We start from the raw sequence: 25409 nt of genomic DNA, 5'->3' as shown, positions 1-25409 counted from the left end.
GGTGCTTTTTCCCAGACTTTCGTGAGGTATCATCCTCACGCTTTCGCTTTTCAGCCTCCTTGCTCCTTTGTGCCCTCAGACGGACAGCATCAAGTGTAAGAGACAAGGAGAGGTCAGTAACTGACCTGAAGGTCGTTGGCCTAGAGGCCTTTACGCTGGCCTTGATCGCCGGCTCTAAGCCCCCAATGAATCGGGCAATCCTTCTTGACTCTGGTGTCACAAGATATGGCACCAGGCGTGACATAGTGTTAAAGCTTGTCAGATAAGCTTGACAATCCAGGTTTGTCATCACCAGTGAGACAAAATCCGCCTCAATCTTCTCAACCTCATGCTGAGGGCAGTAGTTTTCTTTTATGAGGGTAATAAACTCCCCCCATGACATTTTGTACAAGGCAGACTTACCTGAAGCCTGCACCAGAGCTCTCCACCACGCCAGGGCCTCGCCCTTGAATGACTGGGACACAAATTTAACCACGTCCCTCTCAGCGCACCCGCTGATGTCCACAATCGTGTCCATCTCGTCCAGCCAGGTGATACAATCAACCGCACCTTTTTCCCCTGTAAATTCACGGGGCTTACATGATACAAAGTATTTGTAGGTGCAACCCTTAGCACCAGACGCATCAGTATATTCTCTATCGCGGTGAACGCTGTGCTCAGTAGACGAATGCTTGTCGTCATCTTTCTTGGGTTCAGAGGGTGGTTTGGAGTGTGTCTTTGGTTTAGAGGGTGGTTTTGACACAGTTCTGCCTTGAGACTCAGTATTTTGACGATCAATAGCTGCCTGGACAGCATTGTTGATCAGAGCCTTTAGCTGTGCGCCTGTCAAATGTACCGACGCATTGTCATAGTCATCTTCGTTTGTGTGGCTGTTCTCTCCATCGGGATCCGCCATTTGTAACTTGAATCTGTTACAGAAGATAACAAAATTTTAATTTAGGAGATTATTATAAAATTGTCTTTCATGACAATTTGTCAACCAGGGTACAGAGACCATATCTGGTTAACTTATTATTTCATTATATATTAGGATCTGAATATCTCCTATTTCAACTATATAAATAGTATTGGCGGCATAAAGCCTAATCATGATGATGTTTTATAATATTAGCCGAGATTTCATAGAATCAGAGGCATAGAGATTTGAACCGTGGTTCTTTTATCTCTTTCTGGCAGAGAGTCATAGACTACCACTGCCTTTTGTCTTATAAGACAATTATTATGGCCCATAGGCACTACACCTCTAATGGAGGCCTTAATATGGTTGGCACGTAGGCACTACATCACTAATGGATGTTTTAATGGTTCTGGCCCGTAGGCACTGCATCACTAATGGATGTTTTTATAATACTGGCCCGTAGGCAATGCATCACTAATGGATGTCTTAATAGTTCTGGCCCGTAGGCACTGCATCACTAATGGATGTTTTTATAATACTGGCCCGTAGGCATTGCATCACTAAATGGATGTCTTTATAATATTGGCCCGTAGGCATTGCATCGCTAAACGGATGTCTTTATAGTACTGGCCCGTAGGCATTGCATCGCTAAATGGATGTCTTTATAATATTGACCACCTTCATTGGTGATTTAACCCACGATCTATATATCATTTAGTTGGGTTTTGAAATCCTCAAAGGATTATTGTATAAGAATGACGTGCGTGATTATAACGAATCACATCTGCCATGAATGTTAACATGCGTACAGAGGTTAACAGGGAATCAGAATCTTTTCAGCTAGGTCGTACCATCTTGACTGATCTTAAAAGACCCCAAGCTAGGTTTCACCCCCTTAAGATTCTTTACTAGGCAGATCAATATAAAAGGAATGGTTTTGATTTATTTATATATATATTAAAACAAAACTCATAACATACATTCCAAATCTCAAATACAATCACATATTGCCCTAAACGGGTCTTTCAAATAATACATACCTCCAGAGAGGTTTAAAATAAGTGACAAGTCCACGCAGGGACTAGTACAAGATAGGTGTCCATGCAAGGACTAAAGATAAGTCCACGTAGGGACTGAAATAAGATAAGTTGTCCACGCAGGGACTTATTTCAAAGTAGAAATTACAGTAGTACTACTATTACGGGCTAGTGGTCACGTTTCTTCTTTTTGCCCTTTAGTAGGTTCGCCAAGCCCTTGAGAAATCCTCTGTGGCTTTTCTTCTCTTCCTCGAACTCTCTCTCCACACGATCTAGTCGATGGAGTATTTCTTCCTGTTCAGGAGGAGAGAATCGTGGTTGTGGCGCTTGATGCGGAACTGGAGGTCTGGGAGGTATTGGATACCCATGAGCTGAGTAGTCCGGTGGTCCCATGTTTCCATGTGCTCCGTCAGGGTAGCGCGCATTATATCTAGCCGACACCACATATGGGTCGCGCTCATAGCCGTAGTTGTATTGTGCTTGTGATGGTTCAAACGGGTTGTAAGCCGTCGGACCCGTATAAGCAGGTATGGGTTGGTCATACCCGAATGGTGGCGAATTTCGTGCAGTAGGTGCGGAGTTCGCTTCCTGTATAGGACTTGAAGGTCCTTCTTCTTGTAGCGGCGGATAGTGGCTACTACTAGAATGTCGAGGAGTGCTGAAGTGGTTACCCCCTCCTCCTCGTGTAGACATACGAGCATTGGTCCTCCTACGCCTCGGCGGATCAGGTATAACTGGTTGTGCCGGTGGCGGAGGTGGTGGCGTAACTGCCTCAAAGCGTGAATCCTCAGATGGATCCTGTGGATGTCTTGGTTGCGATGTCTGATGAGATGGTGTGTTGTACCACTCATGTCGGTCAAACAAGGCCATAAAGCTGTCTGGGCCTTGATACTGCGGACCATGATACGAAGATCCATCAGATACTTCTATCGGATGCGTGGGCGTACCACGAGCTGGTTCAGTTGGATCCTCATCTTCCTCCATGGGATCTTCAGAAAAGTGGTCTTGTGGCCCTAGTGGAACAAAACCTGAAGGTTCCTGTATGTAGTCAGCCGGATTAAACTGAGCTACGTAGTATGGACTAGGGTCGTCGTAGTTCCGGTGCGAAACCGAACGTTGTAGAGGTATGAAGGAAGGTTGTGGGTTGTTGGGATTATTTTCTGAATCTGGCCCAAAGGAGTGCCGGTAGGATGGCGTCGAGCTGTGCGAAGTGGAACTGGCGGAATCTCGCAGTCGTAGTCGTTTAGAAGTTCAACCCAACGTCTTTGCCTCATGTTGAGTTCCTTTTGATTGAAGATATGTTGAAGACTTTTGTGGTCAGTGAAAACCACACATTTTGTACCATACAAGTAGTGTCTCCAGATCTTGAGAGCGAAGACAACTGCACCCAACTCAAGATCATGAGTGGTGTAGTTCTTCTCATGTATCTTCAACTGCCTTGATGCGTATGCTATGACTTTGTTTCTTTGCATCAGGACGCAGCCAAGTCCTAATTTAGATGCGTCGCAATATACGACGAACTCATCGTTGCCCTCAGGCAATGTTAGGACAGGCGCGTCGCAAAGCTTTTGTTTCAAAGTCTGAAACGCTTCCTCTTGTTTGACTCCCCATTCAAATGGCTTGTTCTTCTGAGTCAGAGCAGTTAGAGGAACTGCAATCCTTGAGAAGTTTTCAATGAAGCGGCGGTAATAACCCGCTAGACCAAGAAAAGAACGAACTTCAGTAGGGGTAGTAGGTGTATCCCAATCCTTAATCGCACTGATCTTGGAGGGATCTACATGAATACCTTGTTTGTTGACAATATGTCCTAAAAATTGAACCTCTTTAAGCCAGAATTCACACTTGGAGAATTTGGCGAAAAGTTGTTCTTTCTTTAGGAGTTCCAATGTAAGACGAAGATGTTGCTCATGATCAGCTCGCGTCTTAGAATATATCAAAATGTCATCAATAAAAACGATGATGAACTTATCTAAGTAAGGTTTGCAGACCCTATTCATTAAGTCCATGAAAACAGCAGGAGCATTAGTCAAACCGAATGGCATGACTGTGAACTCATAATGTCCATAACGAGTACGGAACGCTGTCTTGGGAATGTCTTCTTCATGTACACGAAGCTGATGATATCCAGATCGTAGATCGATCTTTGAAAAATAAGAAGCGCCTTGCAATTGATCAAAAAGATCATCAATGCGAGGTAGGGGATATCGATTCTTGATGGTAAGCTTGTTAAGCTCACGATAATCGATACACATCCTAAAAGATCCATCCTTCTTCTTTACAAAAAGAACGGGAGCACCCCAGGGTGAAAAGCTAGGACGGATAAAACCTTTGTCGGAGAGCTCCTGAAGCTGTTTAGATAATTCCTGCATCTCCGATGGTGCAAGACGGTATGGAGCTCTTGCAATGGGATTTGCACCAGGTACGAGATCAATACGAAACTCGACTTGGCGTGCTGGAGGTAGACCAGGTAAGTCTTCAGGGAATACTTCGGAATAATCCCGAACGACAGGAATATCTGAAATAGACTTACCCTTGCCTTTATCTGCTGTAACCTGTGCTAAGAAAGCCACATAGTGCTTTCGCAGATACTTCCGTGCTTTAAAACAAGACATGAGTTTGAGTCCACCGGCAGGCTTCTCACCATGAACCTGTAGGATCTCGCCTGTAGACAGCGGCACACGAACAATCTTCTCAGAACAAACTATCTCTGCGCGATGCTTGGATAACCAATCCATTCCCACTATAACGTCGAAGCTTCCAAGTTGCATTGGCGTGAGATCAATAGGAAAAATATGGTCGTTAAGATTCAACTGGCAGTTGCGTAGAACAGAATTTAGAACAATGGGTTCACCACTGGCAACCTCTACTGTCAAAGGTTTACCTAGTTTCGTTCTAGACACGCGAAGCATTGTCTCAAAAGACAATGACACAAAACTCTTGTCGGCACCCGAATCAAAAAGGACAGATGCTGGCTGATTATTAATAAAGAACGTACCGTTCACCACCTCGTTGTCTGCTTGTGCTTCTTGTGCATTCATGTTAAAGACTCGACCTCGAGCCGGTGCCGGATTCTGGTTTGCATTCTGGTTCTGGTTGACTAGTCTTGGACACCGATTTCTGTAGTGGGTCAGATCCCCACAATTATAACATGCACCTGGTGGGTAGTTTGGTCGTGCAGCCTGACCCTGTTGTTGAGCAACTTGTTGAGCAGGGTTCTGGACTGCGTGATTCCGAGCAAACCGACAAACATCGGCAAGATGACCCGATTTCCCACAGTTAGTACAGAAACGGCACTGATATTGTGGCTGGTGGTGACTGTTGCATCGATTGCACAAAGGTGCACTTCCTGAGTAGGGTTTCTTTGCTGGAGGCTGGTTGGGAGCTGCCTGGTTTGCTTGGGCAGTGACAGCAAAATTTTGGGAAGCCTTACGCTTCCTTGACCCCCTTGAGGAACCAGAGTCCTTTCCCTTCTTGTTCTGACCTTTCTTGTTATCTTCCTTGTCAGCCGACTGCTTTTTGCCCTTGTCACTCTTCCTGTGTAACTTGTTCTTTCGAATCTGCGACTCAGTCAACGTCGCTGATAACTCGATCGCCTGACGTAGTGTGGTAGGGTTGCTACCAGTAAGAATGTCTTGTACTGAGTCAGGTAGGCCGTCGATGTATCTTTCGATGGCCTTATCGAGTGGGGTAACCATATTCGGGCAAAGAAGACTCAGCTCCTCAAACCTATCCGTATAAGTCCTGTGCTCGCCACTATCTTGCTTCAACACATCAAATTCTTTCTCCAACGCTCGTTGCTCATGACGAGGGCAAAACTCCCTCATCATAAGAGCTCTCAGTTGAGCCCATGTCTGAGCTAGAGCAACTTCTGCACCTTGATCTCTCATAACCCCATTCCACCATGTAAGAGCCCTCTTCTGAAACACGCTTGAAGAAAACTCGACTTTGCGATTGTCAGGACACTGCACATGACGGAAAGTGTTCTCGATGCTCTCGAACCACTGAAGAAGCCCAGTTGCTCCTTCAGAACCACTAAACTTGAGTGGCTTAGCCTGGTTAAAATCCTTGTATTTGCATGTACCATTGTTGTTGTTGGCCTGGTTCCATTGAGCAAAGAGATTCGGAAATTGAGCAGCCATCTGCTGCGCAATGATCTCCGCCAGCTCGGCAGTAGCTATCTGGTTGTCGCGTCGAGGAGGCATTCTAGAAGAGAAAAACATGAAATGAAACGAGTGAGATGTTTGGATGAAGGGAATGAGATGAAGCAAAAGCAATCAAAAGCAAAGATGGCGGTTATGCATCGCAAAGCAAATAAGCGACGTGAAATGTCTAGTCAAAGTAAATGGGCCAGGATTAGTGTATCGCGAAGACATGCTCGCCTATAAGTGAACACTCACCCCAAGAGTTCCCAGGTAAGAGTGACTGGTCCGATTATGTGGATTTGTACGAACACTCTAGCCTTAGACAGAAAACCCAGGGTACAGGCATTCACTCTTCCAGTTCGCACGTGTTCACACTATTAACCCAAAACTTTGACGGGATTTTTGAAATCCAAAGAGGTTCAAAACCATATAACAGAGGGTTCAAAACCTTATAACAGAGGGTTCAAAACCTTATAACAGAGGGTTCAAAACCTAGTAATCAATCATCCTAGAACAGATGATTAATTTTCAAAGCGGATTCGGAACCGAAGTTCCCGTTGTGGTTATCACCTAAGGATAGGTGATGTGCATGTTTTAAACTCTAAACACAAGATAACTTGTGTTAGGGTCCTAAAGTTATAGTCTAGGTCAAAGCATTACTAATAACCTAGTTCCCTATAACCATTGGCTCTGATACCAACCTGTCACACCCCGATTTCCACGTGTCTCACCGGTGGGCCCGGTGGGGGATTACCGTGACGATGTTGGCAACAATATAGTCAAACCACACAATTATATAATGCACAGCGGAAGCATAATTTAAATATATAATTTCAACCTCTGATTGTAATATCAAAATGTATTACAGAAGTTGAATATCCACAGTGGATCGTAAATACAGATAAAGTATTATTCCATTAGATACTGCAATCAAGCTTGCGAGGCTTATCCCGACGCTAGGGAGCTAATACCAGCCAATTACGTTTAGGTACCTGCACTTAATCTTTTTGGGAAAAATACGTCAGTTTACACTGGTAAATACATTCAACTGACACATTTAAAAATGTTTATCAAAATTGATTTGAATGCACAAGGCACAAACTCTTTTATAACTTGGGAAAATTTATAATGAAATCTTGTGAACGTTTTACATGTTCTTTTATGCGTTCAGTAGCCCGGGTCGTGCCGGGTTAAAGATTTATAGACACACCACGTTTGCGTAAAACCGTAGTACAGAAACCAACGGCTACGTCTTTTAGTTTTAATGTCGACACTTTATACCGGGTGTACGCCTACACCGGGATGTCGATGGTCGTGGCCATTTCGTAAAATGATGCCAAGGATATCCGGGACAACGGTCATTAAACCCCCCAAAGGCTTATAAGCAACAAAACTGTTTAAATGAGCCGATCATATTTAATCAATTAACCACCTAAGCGATGGAATTATATAATGCTCAATCAAGCGGTATTAATATACCGTAACCCAAGCCCGTATAGGGGAAATAAGTCAAAAGTATTTACCTTTGCAAGTATTAATCCTTAATTTAGATCAAGTCACCGATAGCTTTTACTGGGGCTCCTAATCTGGAACGAAGGTTTTAATTAACCTCTTGGAATCCTAACGGTCCTTGTATTAGCCGTAGCTTAAACCGGTTGATTCCGATATATATGGATATGGTTAATTCGCACGAAAAGGCGAAAACCGAGAATGGAGTATGATTTGGACCCAACAAGTTCAGAGACTTGTTTTATATGGGTTTATAGTTCATACTCTGGATTTTGGGGTTCAAATAATATAATTTGACCCGTATCGGCTATTGCACGAAAACTAGTTCCATGAGCCGTACCGTGTGCGCAAATAGGCGAAACGGTTAATCACAAGAGTCGTATGCTTATTTCCTAAGTCAATATGCCTTAAAAGTATTTTGGTATCAGTAGGATACCTTCCGTGACGCCCGTAACGAGTTTAAGTTAGTATTATGCCCCGTAGGGGCTTTTCGGTCATTTTAAAGACTTTAAAAGGGATTTTCGAGTTCTACAGGAAATCTGAGTTTCCCGAATAGCTTATAAAGTTTAAAATACTTTATTTATTATTTAGAATCAGTGGCAACTGGAATCGGGTCAAATGACCTTGTAGAACTCCCGTTTTGGCCAAAAAGGGCATATTCGGTATTTTACCGAACCGTAGCCATAACCGCAGGTTATGAGCAAGGTAAAAATTATTAAAAATCTTTAAAATTCCCAAAATATTATTTTACCACAGGGGGTAAAAGTTTTGGTGACGAAAACTTGGTTTAGATGAGCGTTATGCTAATGGCGCCGTTAATTACAAAACTTTCTTAAAAGTGCGCCTTTTAGCATAACTCTCATTCTAGGCCTCGGATTGACGTGAAACTTTAAGGACATGCTTATAATTTAACAAGCAAGGTTTTGGTCCGTTCACGTGTCCGAAATACTCGTTTTAATTTTTTTAAAAGGCCGTTACGGTCAACTTTTAGGCGAATGACGGAAATGCGCTAACGACTCGGATAACTCATGAACCGACCACAGAGGCTTATACCAACATGTGACCTGGTCCTAAGAGAGTCCTAGGGTATATTTATACCTCACTAAAACGGGTCAGAACTGAAGTCAAAGCAAAAGTCAAACTTTTGCGACATTCGGCTCCGAACCGGTTCTATATAGTAAATGATCGATTCAAACGAGCGCAAACATGTTTATATACTTATTATCATGTTTTATGACTATCAAAACAGGTTCCATAACATATATATTACAGATTATGCATAAATCGCTAAAATAGCTTTCTGTTGACTTTTTAACCGCACGTTTGACTCGATATTTGACATAGTTAGAGTGGTGATCAGGGGGAACCATTTTAGAGGTTTAATACCCACATAAATACCAACTCATAACCATTTTTGATTCGTCATAAGACTGAACCGTTTGCAAGATATTGCAATGACAACCGTTAGTTACGACGGTTGCGTTTATGAGCTATAACTATGGAAATGTGAAACCAAAATGGTTATGAATGACTTACAGAAGCTAACTCTTGATGAGAGAACAGAAAAGAATGCTAGGGAGCTCTTGAATGATCAGATATAAGTGTTTTTGAGTTGTGTGAATTGTTATGCTTAAGGCATGCTATTTATAGCCAATGCCAAGCCTTATTGATCATTACAAGCACTACTATCAGACCAGGGGTGATGGTAGGTGTCCCCTAAGTGTTATGGGTTGAGCATAGGGTGCCCATGCCCCATAATTATGTGCATGATCGTTCACAAGCTCCAAAAGTCAAGAAAACACAATTTTTCTGCATCTGGGCACTTTACGCGGCCCGCATGGGAGTTCCATGCCATTTTAACGCGGGTCGCCTAAAGTTCAAAAATCAGACGCGAATTAGAGGAGGCTCGCGGCCCGCCTCAACTAATGTTGAAACTTCACGCGGGTCGCCTAAGGTTAATATTTCAGGATTTTTAAATCCTTTTGTAATTATTACAGAATCTGGCCATTAATAACGAAATCTTTCGTAATGATTCGTCTGACCTTTCGGTTTTGAAGGGGTAACTTTGCGGGTTGGCCCTCGGTTATTTACCGATAGGGGCCTCGTGTTATTTACCCTCGCTATTAAGTCCCCGGTTTATTTATTTAATTATTCTGAAAGCCTTAACTTTCATTGTTGACGCTTTTAACCCTTCTTCTACGAATTCGATCGTATCTTTCTCGTTTCATATCGAAACTTCGCGAAATTTATATATATTATTTTAGTGAGGGTATAATACCGTTACAAAGTCTTTGGAACGTTAAAGGGTCACTCAGAGGTATTATTAAACATGTTGACACAGTTAACCCCTGTAGTTTGTAATCTCTCACTTTCTTCCGCGTTTTATTTATGTACGATCTATAAATTATTCGTTTGAAGGTTTAAGCATTAATTTAGGGATACTATACAGTATATTTACCCTTGTTGACATTTATAACCCTCGAATTTACATATTTTCAAGGTTTGTCAAAATTAGTCCTTTATTTATTATAGATGCCACGTGTAAACAAATGACACGTGTTAACACATCATTGGACACAAAATTTCGAGGTGTTACAAGACACTTTCCAAAATGTCGGGAATTCTTTGTGTCACTAAAAATAATAATAAAGACACTTTAAAGCTTTGTTTGACACTTTAACGGATCAGTATTCAACCGAACAAACGGACTTTACCCGAAACATAAAAATATTGTCATTGACATTGTTTTTCTTTTTTTTTTTAGCCAGTTAGGGTCCCCGAATACCCTAACACCCATTGTAAATTACAACACAAATATTACACTAACTAATCTCCAACCCCCTAAGGGGACATATCCTTACAATTTAGGATTAATTTATTTGCCTTGCCCCATATCTTGAAAACATGTTGCCTTATGGGCAATACACCTTAATTGGTTTATAAAAAGCTTAGAGGGAAATCACATTCACTTCACAACCCACACAAAAATTTCACTCTTTCTTTCCCCCTTGGCTACTCACGGCCGAAACCCAACACACACCCACATCACTTTCAAGTTTGGTTCTAGCAAGATTACTTACATACAAAGGTGAAAGGTCACGCATAAGGAGGCTCGGTGCTTACGGATTGCCAAGGACCTCACCACAACGCTTTTAACCACTCGTTTTTCGTTTAGTTTTTTCCCTAGCCTTGACCTAGTAGTAAGTGACTCTAAACGCCTTCTTAAGCTTGTTTAAAGTGGTTAATAAGAAATTTATTGGATAAAAAATATGAACATATAAGATCAAAGTTTAAAAGTCTACTAAAAGTGATGAACAAGGTGGTTAATGGATGAATATTAGTGTAAAACTTTTGAAACTAGTTTTGTTATGATTATTTATTGTTGTTGATTGCTAGTGTTGGAAGGGATCGTCATCAAACCACGCTAGATCATGTTCATGGAACATGAACTAGCCTTATGTTAAGTCGTAAAGTTATTAGATGACGAACCCTTTCAAACATAAACATGAACTTGTGTAAAAACAATTTTTCTTATGAAATGGAGTTCTAAACTAGTAGATCTAAGGATATACAAGTGGTATTTTCAAAGAACCAAGTGTAAAATGAAATCATGTTTTAGAAGCCGGATCTTTCATAAACCAAAGGTGATTTTGTGAACACACAAGTGTGTAGACACTTGTGTAACGAAGGTTTTAACAAAGAATTATTTTTGTAATATTTGACCTAGAAGTTGTAAAAATGTATTTTCTTCAAGAATAAAGATCATAAGAAACCGACTTTATTTTTTTAAGGTAAAAAGATCTACAAAAAAAATATTGGAAGATTACTACACACTTTTACATAACCCACAAGTTCATGTGTTTGCAATTTACGTATATCTTAAAACTAGTTGATGTTGAAACATTGTTTGTTGATGTTGGGAACATTGTTGATTGAATTTATAAAAGAAAATGATACGCTAGAAAGCGTGGCCACCTCCAGTTACAGAGGAAACTCTGGCGAAATTTTTCCAAGAAAATAACACTTAGAATTATTTTCATGACAAGTGCTTAAAAATATCTTTTTAACTTGTTTTCCCAAATAAATTTCGCCACGATTTTTATTACTAAACTTCTAAGTGTCGGAGGTGGGATTTTCACAAATAAAACTTGCTAAATATATATTTAGAATATATATTTTTCATAACAACACTTGTGAGATTTTCATGATTATTTTGTGAACTATACAAATATTATTTTTAGAGTAAAAATAATATTACTAGAACGTACCGAATATTAACGACTCCAAAATAATACTAACGCCTTCACAATAATGTTTAAGTTACACCGGTATTATTATTACCACCCGAACTTAAAATGTAACTTACGTATTTTCGGAAAAATACTCTTAAATGCGTATTTTGATAAAGGTATTATTTTGGAAATTATGTGAAATAAAATATAATATTTTTGGGAAAAATATTTATATTTTGGAAGTAAAGTATTTTGGACAAATGAAATAAAATATATTACATTAAGTGAGACTTAATAATATATTTCGAAGGTATACGAACGCACATATATTAAAACCCCCATCCTTGGGAAGGAATATATTTACAAAATAATTACGAAGTGTACATACGAAATAGTTGTCTAACTATTTTCCCAAAGACATTAAACCTTAAGCTAAGGCACGACCGTCCGTCTAATAGAAGTTAGTACGTGTAGGTCGTCGCACAACAGGTTGAAAGGGAGATTACTTGTTAGAGACGCACTTCGGTGAGTTCATGTCCCCATTTTCTCTTAACTGTTTTCAGTTTTTAAACTGCGGGGGTGAAATACATGTTACTACGATTACGAGTACTTTTACACATGGTATGATTAGCGTAAGGAGGGTTACTACTTAGATCATGTGAGTGGGTAGGCGGGAACTGAAGGCTATTAATCCTCAGAGTAGGACCGAGGGACAGTAGCGGTAGATCTATCTGGGTGTAGCGAGCCCAGCCCCAGGCCCAACAGTACGGACCTCGGGGTGACTTGGTACCCGACGCAAAAATCTTCTAGGTTTGAGTCTTCCTACTGCACTTCACACATATCAATGGTCTTGCAAACCATTGGTGATCTCTTTATTTCCTTATTTGCTACATACCAGGATTTTTATACATACAAAGGTTTTACATACTCACTACACATGAACTTGCTCAACATTTTTGTTGATTTTTCCAACTTACATGTATTTCAGGGAACTAAGAATCTGGCACAGTATGCTACGTTTTCGTGTTGCGTACAAGTTATGGGATCATCCAGGTTTAGGGGTTGTGGCTTTTACCTGGACGAGTCACAGTTCTTAAACTACGTCTATTTTAAGTTTGTGGTTGTGTCTTTCGAACAATGTTTTTATGTTATTAGGATTGTAATTCCTGTTGCATGTGTCAACGCTTTAAGACAATGTTGTGTTACTTTTATTTTTAAAACTTAAATCAATGGATGATCTGCATGGTTTTACTTTCATATAGCTTTGTTGTGATTAAGCTATGGTATTAAGAAGTCACACCAAATAAACCCACGCTTCCGCAAAGCCAGGGTGTGACAGCTTGGTATCAGAGCTCTGATCATAGCGAACTAGGATTCTTTCTCGAGTCTAGACTATGGTCACTAGGGCTCTCACGAAAACATTTTTACACTGCATACCACTTAAGTCCAGATCCAAAACATTTTTACAAACAAAGTTGAGCACATTTTATTTGTTAGTTATGGCTCAGTCTAGGAGGCTGAGGCTCGGTCTGGGAGCCTGAGGAAGTTGTCTAGTGGGACTAGGGAGTCAGTTTGGGAGGCTGGGAGAGTTGACTAGTGGGACTAGGGAGTCAGTCTGGGAGGCTAGGAGAGTTGACTAGTGGGACTAGGGAGTCAGTCTGGGAGGCTGGGAGAATTGACTAGTGGGACTAGGGAGTCAGTCTGGGAGGCTGGGAGGCTAGTGGGACTAGGAGAACTATTTGATTGCTTATTGGACTGTGCTTATTTGACTATATGATTGATTATTTGTGCATACGTGTGTTTGTGTTACAGACGATATGTCTTCATCCGGCACCGGAGAGTCGAACACCACTGACCCTATGCCCATAGTGTCGGACGACAGAGAGTCAGCAGAGCACGAGGTGCACACTTCGGACACCACCAGCACAGACGACGATGATTTTCAGCCATTCGCGCTTCCCGATGTTGTTGCTGAGCCCGCTGATGCCCCTATCGCCGGGGAGTTGCCGCTTGCGGTGATCCCTGCCCCTATACCTCTTGCATCTTACCCTGTTCTTGATATGCTCCTTGACGTAGTCGCTGACGACGATGTCGACTTGTTTGACGAGGATCCACTAGAGGATGATTTTGAGGGCGAGGCCCACATAGCTGCTGGCGATCTCTTACTACTCGCGGATGCTCCTGCTGAGGAGTCACCTGTTCATTCACCCGTCCCAGACTCCTTTGAGTCTGTGGCATCTGCACCATCACATGCGCAGGGCGCGCAACACTATTCGCACGATACAGACCCCGATAGAGCCTCATCTGCTGCACCTGCCCCTAGTTTTGCTATCGATCATGACATTGATGATGATTCCGATCCCGTCTTCCCACCTGGTTTTTATCCAGACCAGGAGATTGAGTTTATTCACCTAGATCAGCCCATGGAGGACCCTGTTGACCCTGTTGATCCCATGTTTGCTGATCCCGCTGATTTCGAGATGGAGTTTGACGATCCGGAGCCTATTGTGGCCCCCGAGCCAGTAGTTGCTCCAGACCCCGCATTCGAGCATGACCCTATTCATGCTGATGTACCCACTGTTGATCCTTTGATTGCTGATGTACCTGCCGATGATCATCCTATTGTTGCCCCACTGTTAGAGGATGATCATGTTATTGATGCTCATATTGATGCCCCTCACATTGCTGACATTCCTGCCGATCCTGTTATTGCCCCTCTTCCTGACCCAATGCCTATAGAGCCTGATCATGCACTTTTTGCGACCCGTGTTGACCCTCGATATGCGCACACCCGAAATGGGTGGATAGATGATGATGATGACTACCCGCCTTTTGTGGTACCCATTACACCTGCTTCAGCACCCGCTTCAATTCCTGTTGGTGCACCTTTGTTTCCTGCACACACCACTGATGCGCATCGCGCAGACCTGCCGATCACATTTCTCCAGGAGATCCCTCCGCCACGTCCTGGAGAGGGCTATTCTCGTCAGCCTTTTGGCCATGCACCTTTTATGACTGGAGGAGATCAGTTTGTACCATAGATCTCTCATCATACTGCTGTTCCCCCTGTTGCACCGTTTACTGTGCCATCTTTTGCTCCATCTAGTGAGCCTTTTCTTTGGACTTCGCCACCAATCATGACACCATCTGATCCTTATCATCCTTATCACATGGGTTATTCTGTAGAGGATGTTCTCAGGTCATTCATGATCCAGCAGGAGGCACTGACACGTCGCGTGCAGGAGCTTGAAAGAGCACAGCGACCACCATGCCAGTGCCAGGGCCAGACTCACCCTACGATATCACACCCTCCTCGTCCGTTATCTCCCGATTCTGCTGCACGTTTTTTGACTCAGGAGCAGCAGCTAGCATATCTGTTGCGTTCTCATCGAGCCATGGAGGAGGATTGGCTTCACATGCGCCGATTGCTCTTTTCTCATTTTCCCCCTCCTCCACCGCCATCAGCATAGGGCTATTTTGTACGACACGGGTGGATTTTTGTTGAGAAGACGGCGATTGCACAGATTGCACAGCTTTTTGGAGACTGCATATTGATCCTGACATTTGTTGTTATGTATATTGGATATTGTTGACACTGATTTGATATTTTGGATTGGGGTGATGTAGCCCTTAGTCGTTGATGTTGTTTGATACAGTTATGTACTTGTACACTTTACCTTTTGGTCTCGATTTATGGCAACGCAATCGCAGTATTCTCATCACATGTGATGTTTGATTGATTATTTATGTTCTATAACATGAGATGTTATGTGGTTGATTTATTTATAACATGGGATGTTGTGTGTTTGGTTTATTTTAACACGAGATGTTATGTATTAGTAATATTGTTATATACGTACGCATTACTTACTATGACCTGACCAACGTGAATACATCTTTTAGAAGATGCCACCGAGACGTCAGACACACATGCCTACCAACGAGGCAGAACTTCAGCAAGTCATCGCTGCCGCCATTGCGAAGTACGCAGCCTCACAAGGAGGAACTAGCGGAAGTAATTCTGGCAACAACGGCAATAACAATCCGCCTCATGGTAATACTAAGTCATTAAGGCATACCATGATACAATTGGATATCTCTAGCAAGTTTGCTAATGCCATTCATATATTGTAACGTATGTGCAGGGTGCACCTACAAGCAGTTCCTAGACTGCAAGCCTGTCAACTTTGATGGCACCGGAGGTGCTGTTGCTTTTGTTCGATGGGCCGAGAAGACAGAGTCTGTTCTCCGGATGAGCAAGTGCGCTCCAGACCAACAAGTTACTTATATTTCTGGGCTATTCTTGGACGGAGCCCTGTCTTGGTGGAACTTACAAGTACAGACCCTTGGTGAAGCCGCTGCATACGCAATGACTTGGAATGAGCTGACAGAGCTCATACGAAGAAAGTATTGCTCTCGCGCTGAAATTCAAAAGTTGGAAACTGAGTTTTGGCATCTGAAAATGGAAGGACCCAAAATTGCGGAATATGTTCAGAGGTTTCACGACTTGTCTCATGTGGTACCTTACATGGTTACACCGGAATTCAAGCGAATCGAGCGCTTCATTTGGGGTTTAGCTCCTCAAATCATAAGTATGGTGACCTCTTCAAAGCCGACAACAATCACTGAGGCAATTGATCTGAGCGTGGCTCTTACTGAGGAGGCTATCCGCCTAAACAAGTTTTCTGATGTTGAGCAAAAGAAGAAGGAGACTCACGTAGAGTCGTCCGGGGGTAACAAAAGAAAATTCTCGAACTTCAAACAAGGCACAAGCAGTGATGGCAGGAAAGGAGAACCAAGCACACCAGTCCAAGCTACAACTGGTACTGGAAAGAAAGGAAATGGATATATGGAAACACACCCCAAGTGTAACACCTGCCAGCGTCACCATTCTGGCCGGTGTGGGTCAAAAGTATGTGAAGCATGTGGAAAGGTTGGTCACTCGAAGGATACTTGCTGGGCCACTGTTGGCCGGGGAGGCCAAGGAGGTTTTGGAAATAGAAACAATAACCGGGGTGGAAATGGAAATCGTGCACAAGGAAATAATGGAGGAAATGGAAATTGAGGCAACAACGCGAATCAAGCTGGTACTGTGAATCGTAACCAAAACAACAATCAAGTCGGGTATGGAGGTGGAAATGGGTAAAGACCGGGTTGCTTTAACTGTGGTGACATTGGGCACTATAAGATGAACTGCCCAGAATTGAACCAAGCACGGGGAAAGGTTTTCAATATCGAAGCGAGGGAAGCGCGCCAGGATCCCAATGTTGTTACTGGTACGTTCCCTATAAACCAACGCTTTGCATCCGTTTTATTTGATACTGGTGCCGATTATAGCTTCGTATCGTTAGAGTTTAAGAATATGCTTGGGTTAGCCGCTAGTAAATTAGTTATCCCGTACTCAATTGAATTGGCTAATGGAAAGTTAGTAGAAGCCAATGAAGTGGTCAGAGGTTGTGTGATCGAGTTGGGAGAGCGTGAGTTTGCTTTGGATCTACTACCAGTCCAGCTGGGAAGCTTCGACGTGGTAGTAGGGATGGATTGGTTATCAAGCAACAAGGCTGAGATAGTTTGTCACGAAAAGGTCGTTCGTATCCCAACCGAAGATGGTGAAACAATTGTGGTTTATGGAGAAAAGCGAGATACGCCTTTAAGAATCATCATCTGCCTGAAAGCCCGTAAGTGTCTACAGAAGGGATGTGCTGCCTTCCTGGCACACATCGTGGATAAAAAGGCTGCTGAGCCGAAGATCGAAGACATCCCTGTCGTAAGGGAGTATCCGGAAGTCTTCCCAGAGGACTTGCCAGGATTGCCACCCCAGAGGCAAGTGGAGTTCCGCATCGACTTAGTTCCAGGCGCCACGCCTGTGGCTAAGGCACCCTATAGACTTGCCCGTCTGAGATGCAGGAGTTGTCGACAGAACTCCAGGAGTTACTTGACAAAGGATTCATCCGACCAAGCTTCTCACCTTGGGGAGCTCCAGTTTTATTTGTCAAGAAGAAAGATGGTAGGTTTCGTATGTGCATCGACTACCGGGAGTTGAATAAGTTGACCGTCAAGAATAGGTATCCCCTGCCAAGGATCGATGACTTATTCGATCAGCTCCAAGGTTCAAGCTTTTACTCTAAGATCGATCTTCGATCCGGATACCATCAGTTAAGGATACAAGAGGAAAGTATCCTGAAGACAGCCTTCAGAACTCGTTATGGACACTACGAGTTCCTAGTTATGCCGTTTGGGTTGACAAATGCACCTGCAGTTTTTATGGATTTGATGAATAGAGTTTGTAAGCCGTACTTGGATAAGTTCGTGATTGTGTTTATCGACGACATTTTGATTTATTCAAAGACGAAGGCTGAACACGAACAGCACTTAAGAGCCATTTTGGAGTTGCTAAAGAAGGAACAGTTGTATGCCAAATTCTCTAATTGCGAGTTTTGGCTACGTGAAGTCCAATTCCTTGGATATGTGGTGAATGGGGATGGAATTCATGTGGACCCCACAAAGATTGAAGCTATAAAGAATTGGGAGACCCCAAAAACGCCAACCGAGATTCGACAATTCTTGGGTTTGGCTGGCTACTATCGAAGGTTCATTGAGGATTTTTCAAAAATCGCTCAACCACTGACACTCCTAACACAAAAGGATAAGAAGTTTGATTGGGGAATCAAACAGGAAGAAGCGTTTCAGCTGTTAAAAGATAAGCTCTGCAATGCGCCAATCTTAGCACTACCAGAGGGCACAGATGATTTTGTGGTATATTGTGACGCTTCACGTCAAGGCTTGGGTTGCGTGTTGATGCAACGCCAGAAGGTTATAGCTTACGCATCGCGCCAACTGAAGGTACATGAAAAGAACTATACCACGCATGATTTGGAACTCGGCGCAGTGATATTTGCGTTAAAGATCTGGAGACACTACCTATATGGTACGAAATGTACAATCTTCATAGATCATAAGAGTCTGCAGCACATATTCGACCAGAAAGAACTGAATATGAGACAAAGACGTTGGGTCGAGTTGCTGAACGATTACGACTGCGAGATAAAGTATCATCCAGGGAAGGCGAATGTGGTCGCCGATGCCCTAAGTCGAAAAGAGAGGATCAAGCCCATAAGGGTTAGGGCTTTGGAAATGATTATTCAAACAGATCTTTCTCTGCGTATACGTGCCGCGCAGAAAGAAGCACTTAAGGAAAGAAACATTGAAGCAGAATATCTCCGTGGGATGGAGAAGCAATTAGTGCCAAACGAGGAAGGAACGTTATGTTTTATGAAAAGGATTTGGGTTCCTCTGTCTGGTGGTTTAAGAAAGGTCATCTTTGATGAGGCACACAAATCGCGGTACTCTATCCATCCAGGAGCGGATAAGATGTACGAAGATCTTAAAGATTACTATTGGTGGCCTAGGATGAAATGCGACGTTGTTGTTTATGTGAGCAAGTGTTTAACGTGCGCTAAGGTGAAAACGGAATACCAGAAGCCTTCGGGACTTCTGCAACAGCCTGAGATTCCCAAGTGGAAATGGGAACAAATTTCCATGGATTTTATAACAAAGTTGCCAAGAACGCCAAAGGGTCATGACACTATTTGGGTAATAGTGGACCGGCTAACGAAATCAGCTCACTTCTTACCCATCAGAGAGAAAGATAACACGAGCAAATTGGCTGAAATTTATATGAGGGAAATCGTTGCCAGCCATGGAGTGCCACTCTCAATCATCTCTGATAGAGACGGAAGGTTTGTATCAAGGATTTGGCAATCCTTCCAAGAAGCTTTTGGCTCACAATTGAATCTGAGCACTGCATTTCACCCACAGACCGATGGACAAAGCGAACGGACTATTCAGACGTTGGAAGATATGCTGAGAGCATGTGTTTTGGATTTGGGCGGTAGCTGGGATAAACATTTACCATTGGTCGAGTTTTCATATAACAACAGCTACCACACCAGTATTGGTGCCGCGCCATTTGAAGCTCTATATGCCCGCAAGTGCAGATCACCGCTTTGTTGGTCTGATGCCAGTGATAAACAATTGGTTGGTCCTGATGTGGTCCAGGAAACCACAGATAAGATCGCACAGATCCGAGATCGCATCAAGGCGGCTCGTGATCGTCAGAAATGCTATGCGGATCGAAGAAGGAAACCTCTAGAGTTTGAGGTAGGTGACATGGTTTTGTTGAAGGTATCACCCTTGAAGGGTGTGTCACGCTTCGGGAAGCGTGGAAAGTTGAATCCGCGGTATATTGGTCCATTCAGAATTCTGCAAAGAATTGGGTTAGTAGCGTACAAGCTGGACCTACCTGCCGAATTGAATGGTGTTCACGATACATTTCATGTATCAAATTTGAAGAAAAGTCCAACGCAAGATACTGTTGTCATTCCCACAGACGAGATTCACATTGACGACACGCTCCACTTTGTCGAAGAACCGGTTGAGGTTACAGATTGGAAGATAAACAAAACGCACGCTTCCGCAAAGCCAGGGTGTGACACACCATGCGCCGTTTTGGCTCAATTTTGTACGCTATCTTCCATGCGCCATGCGTCGTTTTGGCTCAATTCTATACGCCATACCAATGCGCCATGCGCCTTTTTGGCTCAGTTTTGTACGCCATTTCCATACGCCATGCGCTGTACCGGCTAAGGGTTACACACCATTTTTTCCACGCGCTATTTCAGTTTAAATCCATGCACCAAAGACACGCGCCTCATCAATCAATCAAAAACATCCAGACCACCTCCATTTTTCTGAGTCTAGAATCCCTCTCAGCTGCTAAACTCACCTGGAAACCACACTGGACTAGGGGACTTGAAGAGGTAAGGTCCCAAATCAGTGCACACATGGCACGGGGACCACACCACTTTTTCCAGCATGGCGTCCACATCATTCGAATACATCTAGAAGCTTCTAGAAGCTTCTGGAAGGAATCACATGTGATAAAGAAGATGCTCCTTCAGATAGAAAGGACGACACATGGCACCTATAGATGGACGGCAGCCTTCATTGCAAGATTTCTCGAGAGCAGGCCGACAGCCAGTACCAGTGAGCGCCTAGCTGGACGAATGGACGCGCACGACGTTATCCACTAGATGGGCGACAACAGAGGGGACAGAAAGGATATCCCCCCTGGTCGGACAGTTGGCATCCACTGGCTAGCTGGCAGGTCTCCTCATCCTCCTCCTCCTCCTTCATCCTTCGGCTATAAATAGAGAACTCCACCTTCAGGTTTAAGGATTATGCTCTCTCACTATTTACTCTCAACACACACTATTTTCCTCAGAACAATATTTATTCTCACGTCGAAGGGTGGTCACAAGAAGAACTCCCTATTCCCCTCCTTGTGGCGAGTCACCGGTGTTTTGTTTTGCAGGATATTCAGCTAACGACGAGTGGAGGAAGAGATTGAATCATTCTTACACGAGACTACCAGCTGGGAAACCTAGTGTTAACCAATGTTTCATCAAACATGCATAAAACTAAGGGCACCCGGGGTTGAAGGATTGTCCCCCGTGATGGATGTTATAATGCGTGAAAAACAAAAGCAGACCACCGCCACCCCCTATTATTCACGCGTGAACATTAACACGCGTGGTATTTTCAACGCGTGAAACATTCAAAAATCCGACCGTTTGGTTGTTGACCGTTGTTTATTGCAAATAAAACGCATTGAAATTGTGTAGATAAGGTGCTCCGAGTTCGCCGGAGATATGCCGGAAAACATGGAAGTTTTGACGAAGGTGAAGGGTGCTGGTTATTGTCTTAAAAGTTTTTGTTATTTGTCCACAAACAGCCCCTCTGCTTTGATTATGTTTTAAATGGTTTAAAACATTGTATTCCTTTGTATTTATCTTTAGTAAAAAGGCAGTTTTAGTCCCTTGTTGTTAAAACTTATAAACTTTGTAAATCTTTTTTTTTATAACTTTTATTTATTACTTTTATAACTTTTTTTTTATTAAAAATAATTTAAAAAATTAAAAATAAAAAAAGTTGTGAGTGATGGAATTCCATCACAAGTGATTACCATTTCCACTAAAAAAGGTTGTGGGTGATGGAATAATGGTTGATAATATGGCGGAACTTGATTGGATGTTATGAGTGATGAGTGATGACCACCCCTACCCCCTAAGAAAATTATATATATATATATATATATATATATATATATATATATATATATATATTGAACGGCGTACGGTTAGGATATCGCTAACCGGGTTAGTAGTTAGTATGTTAGTATCACCAAGTTAATATTAAAACCCCATTGCCTGGACTTGAACCCAGGACCTCCAAGAGAAGCAAAGCTTCCCACCTCCCCCTTAACCACTAGGCCAAGAAATCATTGGTAAGAAAATTATATTAAACATAACATACACCAATGATCCATTTCAATACACCAAAAAGTATAAGTGTAAAAACCTCTAGGTGATATAAATATTAAAAGATACATGTAGAAGAAATGGTTGTATAAACATACGAGTAAAAGATTTAAACCCAAGAACTAAACAAGCTAGTCAATGAACCTTGTTTGCTTAACCTGTCGTTGTTCTAATCATGAGAGACAGCATAGAAAGAAAGATCGTATACGATGTGAAAAGTTAGTGATACATATCTACATACTTTTATCGAAAAATAAAGCCAAAAAATAAGTTAGTAAAAAATCTTCTCTTGGAGTGATGTTCATACTTGAAAACCTTAGATCACCCTACACATTATTTACCTCCTAAAGTGACTGGTTATTCGGTCATGTTAGTTCGGTTGAACTGCAATAGATAGCTCCTAAGGCTGCATTCTTCTATCTGTATATATCAAAACAAGACAAATGGCTTATTTGGATTTGGTTCGGTTTAAATTTTGTCGCTTCTAATATAAGTTATATAACTATTAACACTGCAATCAAAGTCATAGTAATGAATGCTCTTACATGTAAAGGAGCTGCTGAAGCCAAAAATATTTCACATTCATCAAGAAGAGCTCTTTCATGTAATACTAAATTGGCAAGTTCAGAAGCCAGGAAATGTGTTTTGTCCAGCTGTAACAAAATGGACCATCATGAGCACAGATATAATTCGACATATTGAAGGTCGCACTTTCGACCCATTTACTTGTGAATGGGCCGATTTATCAAAGTTTTAGATAATGGTTATTGTTGCCTGTAATGTATTAAAATCACTCGAGAGAAATCTCACCTTTGATAGTGTTGACTGTATACATGATATCGTTGCCTGTAGTACTTGGATGGTCGAAAAAACAATCAACTTCAAACTCTTAATATCTGCCTGCATGTTATAAGTTGATTGTTACTCTATATGTGAAATGACTTAATTAGTAACCTTTTAGGAAAAGACGTACCTTTACCCCTCCGGTAATTGGAAGTGAAAGGCTTCTTGCTTGTAGATCATTAGCGGTTGCAAATAAGGCAGATTCGTGCTCCTTTTGAATTGAAGCCCACTCATCAATGTACGCCATCTGAGCCACATGATGCCACAATGATATATAAAAACCAAGAAATAAAAAAAAGGGAAAACGAAATAGAAGACAATACAATATGCAAAGTGTTTGTTAAACAACGATAGAAAAATGACTTACTTGTCGATATAAAACAGCATAAAGCTTTAGCTGAAGTATCAGCAAGGTCATATCGACTTTCTTTGAAGCTAAAGAATCCCGGAGTTCTAAGATAGCTCTCCACACATCAGATAAAGACTTCTGCAGCATGAAATATAATACCAGATGGTGTGTACATCAACGACAACACATAATCATGAACACGAAAGTGACAAATGTAGGCTACGGCAAACTAAGTAAATAAATATTTTGTAGTGATAAGAATCCAAACCTCAGCAGTTTTCCTTTGATGATCCAGCGCAGCTTCTGCACTCGCGTTAGCAAATTGCCACTGCACTTGTATATTGTAAAGTAGTTCCAGATGCTGAGCTGCTTCTTTGAGATCTGACACGTGCTTTTCCTTTCTATTATCGACGATTTTAGTGAAAACTGAAAGTATATTTGCACTGAAGAAGTGTCTTCGGCCAGATGACTTATGCGGTTTCATTGGGGTAGGACTAACATCTCTAGCATCATGACCAACTTCTCTAGTTGGCGTCGGGCTGACCCCTGTGGAGGGCGTCGGGCTGATCCCTCTGGATGGAGTTGGGCTGACCCCTCTAGCGGGCGTCAGGATGACCTCTCTAGATGGAGTCGGGCTGACCCCTCTAGTGGACACTAGGCTGGACTCTCTTGTGGTGGTGGTATCACTATCACCCCTGGTAGCAGGGGTCAGGCTAGCCCCTCTAACAACATGTGAAGGTTTGACCCCTTTGGTAAAGGCCCTTGTACGCAAGGGACTAACACCTCTCGAGGCTAAAACATGTGACTTGTTTGGTGAAGAAGGTTGGGATTCAATAACCTTATCGTCATCAACAACTGATGACGATGGTGGATTTGTAGCATTGGTTGAAGATTCTTGTGAAGGCTTACTATATGGGAAGGACTTTCTATTGAGCTTAGGTACCCTACTAGCTTCATAAAAATTATTAATGGTTTTATTTAAAACATTAGAACCTGCTGTCCCAGGCCACCGATGTTGATTAACTGGCTTAGCATGTGAACCATCTGAAGGTTCCAAATTCTCCGACTGGTTAACAACATTCGAACTTGTTGTGCCAGGCCATCGGTGCTGATTAACGTGTCTACCATGTGAGCTAGCTGATGGTTTTGAGTTTCCTGCCGCTGTGCTAGGCCAAACAGTAGAACCAGCTGTGCTGCTGCTAGGCCATCGATGCTGATTAACTGACTTAACATGTGATCCATCTGTCGGTTTTTTATTCTCTGATCGCTCATCGACTTCTTGAGGTTTCAAATCCTCTAACTGATCACCAACGTTTGAACCCGTCGTGTTAACATTTCTTCCTTGCAAAGGAACATCTTCCCTCTCATGAGTAGGTTGTTCATTTTCTTCTACATTCAAGGACGGTTGCGAGGAGTGATGACTAGCGGTTTCATGAGAATGATTCTCTCGTTTGGCGTCTGATGATCCATCAGACGGACCAGAAGCACTTGAAGAGCTCTTTCTAGTATGCCATAAAGAGTCCGTATACCTATTGTTAATAACCTTTTTCGCCACGAATCCCACACCATGGACCGCGTGAACTGCTGTGGATAATCCCCAACCTGATCTTGACCTACCATGGCGATGCGTTCCTTCGTTACTTTCACCAACATTCGACGATGGCCTCGGGTTCTCTTGTGCATCCATCCACACTATTATTTTCTGACTACATTCATATGTTTTTTCATATGATCATCGCATATATGCCAAAGTTGATTTCATCCTTTTAATCTGTTTTCTCTCATAATCCCTAAAATAGGAAACTTAATATCAGTCTTATCGTTAACATAATCATATAAACCCGAAGATCCTAATAAAACAACTTGAAAGCTACACAAAATCATCCATCCACACTATTAAAAGATAACTCTACATTCATAACTTCTTTCATATGATCAACACATTTACATCAAATTTGAATCCATTCTTTTAGCCTCTTTGCTCTAAGAATCCCTAGAAATTATACAACCTTTTGAAAAT

At 42.3% G+C, this 25409-nt stretch overlaps 1 protein-coding gene across 1 annotated transcript; it reads right to left on the bottom strand.

Moving 5' to 3' along the window:
* Positions 1-22554: 22554 nt before the first annotated feature.
* LOC110927623 (AUGMIN subunit 8) lies at positions 22555-25076 on the bottom strand. The gene is made up of 6 exons (XM_022171142.2): positions 23658-25076; positions 23408-23527; positions 23171-23287; positions 23008-23097; positions 22743-22850; positions 22555-22617 (listed from the first exon to the last, which is right to left on the bottom strand). The coding sequence occupies exons 1-6, from the start codon at positions 25074-25076 to the stop codon at positions 22555-22557; spliced, it is 1917 nt and encodes a 638-aa protein (XP_022026834.1).
* Positions 25077-25409: the final 333 nt, after the last annotated feature.

Source organism: Helianthus annuus, chromosome 3, assembly GCF_002127325.2.
Source record: "Helianthus annuus cultivar XRQ/B chromosome 3, HanXRQr2.0-SUNRISE, whole genome shotgun sequence".
NCBI lineage: Eukaryota > Viridiplantae > Streptophyta > Magnoliopsida > Asterales > Asteraceae > Helianthus > Helianthus annuus.
This window is presented reverse-complemented; position numbering and strand designations above follow the sequence as displayed.